The sequence below is a fragment of the Macrosteles quadrilineatus genome, unplaced genomic scaffold (genome assembly GCF_028750875.1).
Source record: "Macrosteles quadrilineatus isolate MER2022 unplaced genomic scaffold, UCM_ALF_1.0 Scaffold_2__2_contigs__length_208266976, whole genome shotgun sequence".
Classification (NCBI taxonomy): Eukaryota; Metazoa; Arthropoda; class Insecta; order Hemiptera; family Cicadellidae; genus Macrosteles; species Macrosteles quadrilineatus.
In genome coordinates this window covers 117,172,353-117,184,548 of record NW_026542595.1, presented here as the reverse complement: position 1 = coordinate 117,184,548, position 12,196 = coordinate 117,172,353, and the positions used below count along the sequence as shown (strand labels likewise).

The following is a 12,196-nucleotide window of genomic DNA, read 5'->3' as shown; positions in this document are numbered from 1 at the left end:
AATTTATTAAAATTATTAAAGTTTTTTATATCATAAAAATCTTGAAGTAGATTAATTGATTAAAAAAACAAGTTTGTAAAGGTTTATTTAAGGTTTATTTATCAAATAAATTATTAAATTTATGGAATTTATTAAATATTTGACGCGTCGCAAAAATCACGACGCGTTAATAAATGATTAAAAATGAGTTTATAAAGGTTTAATTATTAAATAAACTATTAAAAAATATGAAATTTATTAAAATTATTAAAGTTTTTTATATCATAAAAATCTTGAAGTAGATTAATTGATTAAAAAAACAAGTTTGTAAAGGTTTATTTAAGGTTTATTTATCAAATAAATTATTAAATTTATGGAATTTATTAAATATTTGACGCGTCGCAAAAATCGCGACGCGTTAATAAATGATTAAAAATGAGTTTATAAAGGTTTAATTATTAAATAAACTATTAAAAACATGAAATTTATTAGAATTATTAAAGTTTTTTATATCATAAAAATCTTGAAGTAGATTAATTGATTGAAAAAACAAGTTTGTAAAGGCTTATTTAAGGTTTAATTATTAAATAAATTATTAAATTTATGGAATTTATTATTTAAAATTCTTTTCATATATTTCAATTATTAACTGTTTAAAATTTCTATAATTATTTTTTGTAATAAATGGATCTATTAGAAGAGATTAATAATATTGGAGAATGTAAATTCAAAGAATATAAACCAATAAAAAGTTTAGAATTGAATACAAACTATAAAATAGAAAAATTTGATAAAGTTAAAGATAAATATGGACCAACAGTTATTGTTGAATTAGAAAAATGTAAAGTTCATTTGCCTCATAGATTTATTAATATATTTGATGAAAAAACAATTAAAGAATTAAATAAAAAAGATTTAAACTTAATTATTACTGAAATTAAAACATTCAAAGATAAAGAAACTGTTTTAGTTAAATTTGTATAAAAACTACTCATTAAATTTTAAAATTTTACTTGTTTTTAAAAACATTTTGTTTTGTACTCAATTTTATGGAAAATATAGACATATTCATGAAAATTTCATCAAAATTATATACTTTTTCTAGAAAAATATGAAAATGTTAGAAATTGGCCTAAAAGAGGCAAAAATTTAACATTAGTATTGAAAAACAACAAATTTCATTAAATTATTAAAGTCTTCCTTTTTTGGTCTAGGATTGGTACATTACTATCTACTCATAACTTCATGTATCAGCAGCTAATAAATGATGTTACATAATCTTATCTAATCTAACCTAACCCAACCCAACCTTAATAGGCTACCAATGAGGAAGATACGGACTTTATGCGGATTCGTGACGGTATTAAGCCCTTTGAAGTGAGGTTAGATTAGGTAAGTTTAAGGTTAGGTTATAATGAGCCTGCACATTTTTAATATCGTTATTTCATTGTGTTTCACCCACTATTTAACTATGCAAAAACAGTCTGGAAGTAGCATAAATTAATGAGTCAGTTCATAAACCTAACCTTTACCTTTCTAATCTAACCTCACTTCAAAACACTTAATACAGGCACGAATCTGCATAAAACCCGACCTACCTTCCTCACATGCCTTAATAAGAACTCATTATTTGGTTTCAAAACGAATTGATTTGATTTCATTCCGCGTTAGATCAAGTATATGTATGCTCTTCTCACTCAGTACTGACCCGTCCAGACCACGCCATATTACCACTACCATCAGTACCGCTCAATTATCCTTAGATTCGTAATCCTAACCTTCGTTTTACGGCCACTTAGGAATCACTCCAACAAAAACTGATTGCATTTTAGGATTCAGCGTTAACAATACTGTAAGTAGACACATAAAAAAAAACATCATATCTTAGTGTAAGTAGGCCTACTGGTACGGTAAATATTTGCCAATTTTTTTTTGTGTAGTTCTTTTGGCTTATACCGTTTCTGTTATTATATTTATTTGTGCTAGCCTATGTAGGTATGGGCCTACAATTTAGCTAGCCTGTAAATTTGTATTTACTGTAGTGGAGGCCGCCAGCTAAAATCTCCTCTTTTTACAAATTACCATAAGGCAACTAGTGATGTGACGAGTCGGGTACTTTCCTGACTCGACTCGCCAACTGCCGTGAACTCGAGTTACGAGTCGAGTCAGACTCAAATCGAAACTCGACCCGTAACCAATGCATCATGGGAGTCCGCAACGACTTGGAGTCGACCAATAGGGTTAGAGTTTTGCGAGTCGGCCAACTCGGTTGCGGCCAATAGCGTATCAGCTTTACGAGTCGAGTCGACTCAACTCAAAACGTTCTGAGTTCGTGTAAGTTCAGCATTCTCCGTACGAGTTCTATTAAACAATTTGAACTGATACAGATCCCACCAGACTTGCACTCGGCCAATAAGGTTTCAGTTATACGAGTCAACTCCCGCCAATAGCGTTGAATCTATGCGAGTCGCCTTGTAAAGCTGTGAAGCTATTGGCCAAAAGTGAGTCAACTCTTTACGTCCCGAGTTCGTATAGGTTTGGCTTTCTACGTATGAGTTCAGTTTCTTGACTCGCTTTGAGGCTGTGAACCAATAGCGTTTAAGTTTTGCAAGTCGGACTCGTTACGTTACGAGTTCGTGTAGCTTCGGCAATCTCCGTAGGAGTTCGTACCAACTCGAGTTGAGAATGAGATGACTCGACTCGGGTCTTGACTCGAGTCAACTAGACTCGCCAACTCAACTCGTCACGTCACTAAAGGCAACCCTATTAATGGATAGGCCTAAGTGAAACTATATAAGTTGGCTAGCGAAAGTGTTTTTCTACAGCCCAGCCCCTCCCTGGCTACCGGTTAGGCCTATTGCACAGTCTTAAATAACTTACCAACTACAATCCAATGGTCACCATTTCTAAGCACAGTAAAGTATTAACACGTTCACTGCAGGCGTATCCGATCGGATACGGGCCGAGCGCTGTTCAGATGCTGCCGTAACGGATCGGATACACTCGGCAATGCCTTTCGTATATCATCGTTTTTGCTCTAGCGTCGGTCCATCTATTCCACGTTAGCGTGTAGTGGGTGACTTGCTTTTTGTTGTGTTGTAGGTTAGTAGTAAAATTTCCCCATAAAATCCCCGTCTGGCAAACTTAAAAATCAACTTGTTGTCCCGTCTTTCTCCCTCCAATTGGCAATACGATGGGACCGGCTACATTCCAAGCAGTGCTGCTATAGGCGCTATGTGAGTTTTTAGCGAACTACATCGACTCTTGTTATAAAACAGGACATCACCGCACGTTATTTGCTATTCGTCATACCGAAATATAAAAGCCAATCACCCAGCAATCGGGTTTGTTCGACGCTGCGGGCTGCGCCGCACTGGGGCTAGGCCTACGCATGCCATTTGATGGCCGCAGCAAACGTGTTAAAGTACATTTCTAAAAGTTAAACAGTGTAGGCTACAACTCCAGTTGTTGCACAATCTCAATCAAATGTGTACATCTAAGTTATTAGGTTATTTGAAGTTGTCCAACCCCTAATAGGCCTAGACTAGTCCAGACAAACTCACCTTTTGAAGACATTCTATAACTTTTGACATGAAATCTTCCTGAAGTTCGTATGGTTTAAATGGGAAGCTTACCGGCACATCTCTTATTTTTATATCTCTTATATTTACCGGCATTTCATTCATTGCCTCTGTCTGTCACTCAATAGGCCTATTCTATTACGATTTAGTAGGATTTAGGAAGGCTACTGGGTGTGGGTCTGCCACGCTACGCTGATCGCTGATGCTGATGATCTTTCCTTTGAACAGTCTCTGGTCTCTGTGTTTCTGAACCACTGAACCGGAAAACCGGACGGAAGTCCAATACTGATTCACTGATTCTAATTCAATTGCAATTCTAATCTAATCTTAATCTAACAAAAAATCTAAATCAAACCTACAATTTTAGTACAATTGCATTGCATGTTCCCTCCTTACAAAAAGATGCGCAGATAAGCAGATAACTGAATAAGAAAAACAAGGTGATGGTGGAACGAACAGGCCGAGGCCCGTTTCCTTGTGTTTTCTTTTTTTACCATGAGACTCTGAAGTTCTCCCATAATTTTATTACCATATGGTGTATTGGATGCATGTTTAATCTATGATAATATTTCTTAGGATTAATAGTAGTTAGGGCCGGTACGTTGGGTCTAACATGGGCTCTTATGGAGAGTAGTCAGGCCAGCGATTGGGCCAAAATTTGACCTTGAGATGATCTAGGTGTACTCTCAGCTGATTAGCTGACCACGTGCAGTAGGTGTTTTGTGGATAAAAAGTGTTGGCCTGACCGGGTTTCGAACCCCGGTCTTTTTGTTGGTAGTTGGAGTCGTTACCATATGAGCCACAACAGTAGTTATGGGTATGGTGGTAAATGACACCTTATACCTATACCTTTGTACCTATATACAGGGTGTGTATTGGAGATTTGATTTTAACATGGAGGTTCATGGGTTCGAATCTAACCTATGTTAGAGGTTCACGGGTTCGAATCTAACCAACCACTAATGGTATTATAGTGGGAGGTTTATGGGTTCAATCCTAACCTATGCTAGAGGTCTATGGGTTTAATGCTAACCTATCATTGGAGGTTCACGGGTTCGAATCTAACCTATGTTAGAGGTTCACGGGTTCGAATCTAACCAACCACTAATGGTAACTGAGGTTTACTGGTTCAATCCTAACCTATGCTAGAGGTCTATGGGTTTAATGCTAACCTATCATTGGAGGTTCACGGGTTCGAATCTAACCTATGTTAGAGGTTCACGGGTTCGAATCTAACCAACCACTAATGGTAACTGAGGTTTACTGGTTCAATCCTAACCTATGCTAGAGGTCTATGGGTTTAATGCTAACCTATCATTGAAGGTTCACGGGTTCGAATCTAACCTATCATTTCTGGTTATTTAATCCTAACCCTATGCTAGAGGTTCACAGGTTCGAATCTAACCAACCACTAATGGTAACTGAGGTCTATGGGTTCAATCCTATCCTAGTAGGTCTGTAAAAAAACACATTATATAGTGTATAATGCTTAAACCTTACTGTTGATCATAATGGTAAATGTTGGAGGTTATTTTATAGTGTATAATAAATATAAATCAGCTGAAAGAGGGCTTAAGTGGAATTTTACCGTTGATCATAAAAGAATGTTAAATGTGTAGTAGTATTGGAGGTTATATTGATACTATAATTTGTATATGTGTATCTCTGTAACTTACATATACAGGGTGTGTAAATATTGGTTGGAGGTCTGTGGGTTCGATTCTAGCCTATACTAGAGGTTTAATGCTAACTAATATATCATTGGAGGTTATTCTATATATGCTATAGTGTGATGAAACAAATGATAATTTATGTATCTGATGTTAAAAACAGCTGAAAGAAGGCTAAACTTTACCACTGAGTATAAAAATGGCCTTTGTAAAGGTCACCAAATATATTATGTTAAACTTACATCTAATTTATGCTAAATGAGTTACTTAGGTTGTTTTTTGTATAGTGTTGTATTGTAGTGGGTGTTTTAGAGGTTTAATCCTTACCAATCACCAATCATTTCCGGTAGGGGTGTTTTTTGTATAGTTAACTGTTTGTATATGAGTGTTGGAGGTTTGATCTCTTGTATATGTAACATAACCTCACTTTTTACCTAAACCAGTCTGTTAATTCACCACTAGAGCGCTAGTGTTGATGGTATAATTATAATTATGATTGATGACTTGATATAAGATTCATCATAACAGATTACGGTAGTTAGAGATGGAAATTACGGCTACTTTTCGATAACGCGTTCCACCGTTCCGTGACTGACTGGTATTAGGTGACAGTAACCTGTTACTTCTGTCACCTAATACCGTGTCACTTCATGGCTTCAGTTACCGCGTTCGTTACCGTTACATACATTCCCTCCAGATCCATTTGGTAATGTCAACAGTCAGTCACGGAACGGTGGAACGCGTTATCGAAAATTAGCCGTAATTTCCATCTCTACGGTGATAGAGTAATGTGAGTTATTCTAAATTATTCAAAGTGAAAGTTCAATGTTCAATGCACTGCAACATAGTAACAGTAACAGATGCAAGTTAATAATTAATTGTATACTTTAAAATTAGTCTTGTTTCTCGACTGATTATACAACAAAATACAATAAAAACACCATTTTATTTTTAGTTATTAGGACAACTATTATGGGAATACTGAAAATCTCAGTAATTTAAGTATTATTAGTTTATAGGAGTGAACATTTTTAAGGAATAAAAAAAAACATGTAATTAACAATGTCTTATTATTTGAAAACTGATAAGTAGGCCTATAACATATTATAAAGTGTAAAAAACCAAACATACTTTTTGAATACTATACAAAAATGAATTGAATACTATACAAAAATGAATAGTACAATGTTACTTTTACCAAGTTTACCATAGTTAAGTAGTGCCTTGTTTATTTTTAATTAAGTAAGAATTCGAATTTAAGAACAAGAGCTGTTCTGCTCTTTTTGAGTCTAGTCTGGTACGTCTTTCAGAACTGATGTAGCCAGCTTTGGAAAAAAGTCTCTCGCAGGGAACCGATGTTCCTACAACACAGAACTTAGTTTTTGCAACTTCGCTGAGTAGTGGATATAGCTTTTCATTATGTTTCCACCAAAGAAGAGGATTCTCTTTCCGTCCGATACACTCTTCTTCTAAATATCGGTTTAGCTCCACAATTGCTGCAGATGTTTTGGATCCTGAAATAAAGCACAATATCGAATTTAAAATTATACAGAAGGCCTACTATAAAAACTGTATGTAGGTTATTAAGATGAATTGAAGTTTAAATCGTGCCGGTGGCGGTGGTTATGTAAAATTAAATTACAGAAGACAGTGTATGTATGTATGTAGGATTAATAAATTACCTGAAGGTTTTTTTGAAGATATCATACTGTCAAGGTCCTTCCAGACTGAAAATTTTGATGTTTGTTCAGGTTGATCATCTTCATTTGTTTCTTGGCCTTTAGCCTCATTCGCAGTTGATGCACAGTCAGTTCTTGCTGTATACTTTCTCTGCCAAATACCAGCCATCAGGTGTGAACAGTGGGCTTTGATGCCATCAGCTGCATGTTTGTCTGTAAACACTGCCAATTTGAATCTAGGATCAAGCAAAGTTGACAGTGCTATTGTTTTGCTTGATTCAATGTTAGCCAGTCTTGTTGTCAATCCTTTTAATAATTCCTTGATGACAGCCAGAGTCTCAGGTCGAAACTGTTCTTTAAGCATTTGATTGCAAACACGTATTAAACTGTTGGTCAGGGGAATTACCTGACTGCCTGTCATATAGCCCTCTCCTCCAAGATTCCTTGTTACCTCCTCGAAAGGTTGGAGTACAATAATCAGTTCTGAGCAAATCGTCCACCCAATTTCTGTTAACACGGGGAGACCTTTGTTTATTAATGCTACAGTTGTCTTGACTACATCCTGTAGTTCCACAATTCTTGATAACATGTAAAAGGTGGAATTCCACCTGGTTGCTACCTCATTGATGAGTTTTTTTGGGTTTAAGCCCATGGTTTTCTGCACTTCAATAAATTTATTAGTAGAGTTTGAACTTCTCTTGAAATGTCAGACAACAGTTTTTACACGATCAACCAACCCTACAACGAGTTTCAAACCATTTTGTAAAACTAAATTTACCGTGTGTGCGAAACACCCAAAATGTTTTACTTTAAGGATCGCTGCTGCTGCCACAACACTACTTGCATTGTCACTTACTAAAATTGCAACCTTATCACTTACATGAAACTTTGCCATTATTTGGTTAATGGCTGATGCCAAATTTTCACTTGTATGTGCCCAGATAGCAAGGACCCTTGATTCAAGGTAAACTTTTCCCTACAATTTGCATTCACAATTCAAGGTTGCAAATATTAGGAACATTGTGGCTGGATTCAAGGACAACAAAATACTGCCCTTTTTGAGTTCATAGATTCCGCCCTGAAACAGAGTCAACAAAACAACAGCGCGAATTCCCATGATGCAGTTCGACCAAGCGACGCCAGCCAGACGCCAGGATCCACCCCTAAACAATCCTAACCTCTTTGTCTTTGTCTTTGTGTGTCTTGTCAGTTTGTCTTTTTGCGACGTTTGTTTCTCGGGTTATTACTATATCAGAGTTTTTAGACATAAAGTATTCATATTGAAGTTAGTTTTTGTCAATTTTCAATTTCTTTGTTCATAGTTAATTCCATAGTGTTCGATTTTAGAAGACTAACTGCAACAAAAGTGCTTGTGAGCCAACGAAACATAAAGGTGAGTCAGCTAATCTTTTCATTGTATTCATAATATTTTTTCCATTCTTATGATAAGATATGTGTGTTAGAATGCTAATCATACTGGCATTAGAACCTCAAGTTACAAATGCTCTGAAGATTATCTTACAACAATAAACTGCCAAATTTGGACTAGGATCCAGAATAATTCTAGGCCTGTGCTTGCCCTAGGCCTCATGACTGGTGAATTGTTTTATAGTTGGCCTAGAAAGTATTGTGATCCGTTGGAATATTGTATCTGGAATTGTTCAAGACCTAGTTACTTATTTTTGCCAAATCCGGTGGGCTACAATATTATGAACACACAAGCCAATATGTAACTTAATGATGCAGTTTTTTATCAGCGCAGATTGTCTTAAGTTATCATAGGCCGAAGTTATGAAGTTTCATTTAAGAATGAAGAAATGATTTTCGATGGATTGGATAAATAGACCTAGGCCTATAGAAAAATATTTTAATTTAGCTTAGGCCTATGTCTTAAGTTATAGACTTGGTAATGTAGCCTAGGTCTAAGGGCTTATCCTAGTCCTATGTCCTGATGCTAGGGTTTTTCGGCAAACGTTTAGATGGGTTAAGATTAGCATCTCTCAAAGATTTTAAGTTTTGTACGCCATACCCATTGATTAAACTAAGTAAAGGTAGGCTACCGTAATGAACTAATTTAAAACAACCTTCTACAAAATGTCACTTGACTGGAGACCTGCCATTTTGGTTTTATGTAGCTGTTAACTTTAAATCATATCCTGGTAACTTGTGCCTATTTAAGTTACTAAAGATGTATATTGCCCATGCTGTAAGTTGTAAAGTTATTGTAACAAGGTTACCTAGGCTGCTGTGTTATTTTTCAAATTAACTAATTAGCTTCAGCGAACACAGATTTAAAACAAGTGGCTTGCCGTTTGAACAAACGTTACCTACAAGATGAGTTGCCATCTTGCTTTGCATCGAAATTTGCAGAATTTAGAACTGTAATTTAGACATTATTATGAATAACTTGGTCTGTGTGCTGCAATTTAACTTACGGTACCGGTACGGTATTAACAATTTTGGAAAAATTCTGAAATTTTCTGCTTTAAATAAACCTTACCTTTTGTAGGCCTATAGTTTTTAAATTTTATTGATGATTTGTAATTTAAAACAAAAAATATTAATAGCCTAAATCATAACTTAATATTATTAAAACCTTAGAGTAAGAAAGTTAGTAGGTTAAACTTACTAAAACTTTCGTTTGTTGGTCAAACAAAAATTCACTTGGAAGAAAGTTGTTTAAAAAAAAATTAATGCCAGACTTATGGTTTACTTCTTTTTCCATCTTGCTTAATTTAGCCAGAATTTCAGGTTGAACAGAGAGGCAAGACCATTGAACGAGTCTAAACTAAATTTTTTGTACTTGATTCATTTGGTAAATCCCACTGTACACCCCTGAAAACACACACTGACCAATTATGTCTATTCTGTACTTTACTACAGAAGTGAGATTGTCAAAGCTAGTTTGTTAAATACAAATACATGGCATATTCTCTCTAAAAGCTGATTGTTTTGTATTTTTCTTCCAATACTAGCTGTAACCCGCGGGCTTTGCCCCGTTTAACTTCTTAATTTTCAAGATGATCTCGTTCGCATGGCTCAATCACGTCCTGGTTGAAGTTTGTTCGCTACGCTCACTCACCTTTAGATTGGAGCTCGTTCGCTACGCTCACTCACATTTAGGTTAGAGCTCGTTCGCTGCGCTCACTTGCCTTCAGGTTAGCTCGTTCGCTACGCTAACTCGCCTCCAGGTTGAAGTTTGTTCGCTACGCTCACTCACCTTTTGGTTGCAAATTAGCTGTTGTCATAAATGTAAAAGAAATAATAGTGCTGCACCCTGTTGGTAATCCTTGTAACTTTAATGCTATTAAACATCATAGAACAGAACCAACTTGTTTAATTGAAACAGCTGTTAAGATTCATTAATTCCATTTCTCATAAGGTTAACATGGGAAACTCCAGAGCCACTGGGGCGGAGCCCAGAGGTCGGAGGGTAAAATCCTTTCTTAGTGATCGTCTACTACCCAAAAGGATGATGCCTGCCAAGATTCAGGTTCCTAGGTCTTATGGTTTCTGAGATTTCGTGATGAGTGAGTGAATGAATGAGTCAGTGGTATTTGAGCTTTATATAGATTTGCATAACAAATTCTTTTGTTATTGTTATCTATTATGAGGCGTTTCACTTAAACTGTTTCAGTTGTAGCCAAGAGACTGTTGGCTGAAGCCACTGAATTGAAAGTAAAAAAAACTGCATCCGTGCATGGCTGTGACAAGCCAAATTTAGGGCCAGTACCTAAAAGGTTTGTAGAGCATATTAGTTATAGAACTGTTTATTTCATAAGGTTTACTTTTGTTGTTACAGTAGAACCTCGATAGTTCGACACTCCCTGTAGTTCGACACAGGCCGTGATGACAAGACATGGCATCAGTGGCCGATGACGGGTTCACCAAGGTTAAAAACTAGAGCATTCTTAGTGTTTTCGTGCATGGAAAAACTCAATAGGTAGCCTACTTAAAATATCCCATTAACTTACATTTTTTCTAAGATCCAAAGTGTAAAAAGCATGTGACGTAAATTATGAGGGGCGAATAAGATTGTATTTACTGAGCAGCCTACCCCTAGTACCAGCCACGCTCAAATTTCTTCCCCGGGGTGCTGAGAAGGATTCACGGTTTTGACTGATTAATTATTTTAATTTAATCTAAGGTTCAGAGCTCTAGAAGCGCTCAAAAGATCCTGCAGACGCCCAGGAGGAGAGCAATATCATCCTCGCCTTTGTTAAAATGTTATTGCAAATTTTGCCTAACTTTTAGAATAGCTGTAGGACAGACGAGTACTCTACCCTGGCCAATTCGATAAAACTACCTACTCGTTTAAACTGTTGCAACAACGGGTTTTAGAATTCTAATAACAAGTCTCGGGTTTGTTAATTTGGTTTATTAGTATAAGGAACATACAAGGGTGGTTTTTCAAGTAAGAGCCAGTTTCTGCGTATAAATCATAATTCGCTTAAGTACGCTGCAGCAAGGCTCCTCGCCACTTGCTGGTATCATTTGTGAACAGAATGACACAATTTGCAGCTCTGTAGCTGACATGTACCTACATTTCGCTGTGTGTTTCAACAATTTTTTAGACTTTTTGTCCCCGTACGCTAGGCTGGAGCCCGGGATTGTTTTTCACATTACTTCAGGCTAGACCTAGGGGTTACGGCATTATCACTTAGTTAAAATCCATTGGTGATTTGGCGGGATTTGAACCCTGGACCCCAGGAACCGGAATGACCGCGCTCTAACCACTAGACCTGCTCGCTCCCCAATTTTTTAGACTATTGATAATGTCAATGATAATCAGGGCCGGAGAGAGCCATCATGGGCCCCTGGGCTCAGCGATCCCGGGCCCCCTATTTACTTGATTTAGTGTCCAGCCGTCTCCGTGCCGTTTTGTCACACAAATAACTATATTAATAAATGTTTGCTCACAGTTTCAGCTTTAATCACAGTCAAAACAATTCAAGTAAAAAATTACTTAGTGAACTGGAAAACCATGCTGAAATTTTTAACTCAAGCAGATTACATGTACAGAAAAAATTAAAAAAAAAAATTAGATAAAACATACTCCCTTAGTCGATACTTTATGATTTTTTTTTTGTTGCAGGAAAAGAGGAGTTATTGGTGCACAGAATAGGAACATCAGGCTGAGGTTATGCGACAGTAAATAATGTATAAGTAAAATGTCACTTAATTTAACTCATGTTCTAATTTTCAAGTTTGTTTTATACTTTATATTTTCATAAAATAAATTTACTATAACCAATGTCACTTGCTACATTTTATTTATACCCCCACA

At 36.1% G+C, this 12,196-nt stretch overlaps 1 protein-coding gene and 1 long non-coding RNA gene across 3 annotated transcripts in view; one reads left to right on the top strand and one right to left on the bottom strand.

The window, feature by feature from the left end:
• The window catches only part of LOC128985818 (regulator of telomere elongation helicase 1 homolog), a 62,756-nt gene extending 58,813 nt beyond the window's left edge, over positions 1-3,943 (bottom strand). For both annotated transcript variants that reach the window (XM_054405727.1, XM_054405728.1), the window contains exon 1: positions 3,543-3,943. In XM_054405727.1, the coding sequence (XP_054261702.1) occupies positions 3,543-3,665 (123 nt within the window). In that variant the 5' untranslated portion in view covers positions 3,666-3,943. The remainder of the gene's footprint in view (positions 1-3,542) is intronic.
• A 4,217-nt stretch (positions 3,944-8,160) lies between these two features.
• LOC128986451 (uncharacterized) lies at positions 8,161-12,196 on the top strand. The gene is made up of 3 exons (XR_008490126.1): positions 8,161-8,302; positions 10,712-10,852; positions 12,005-12,196. It is a non-coding gene; the product is annotated as an uncharacterized LOC128986451 (long non-coding RNA).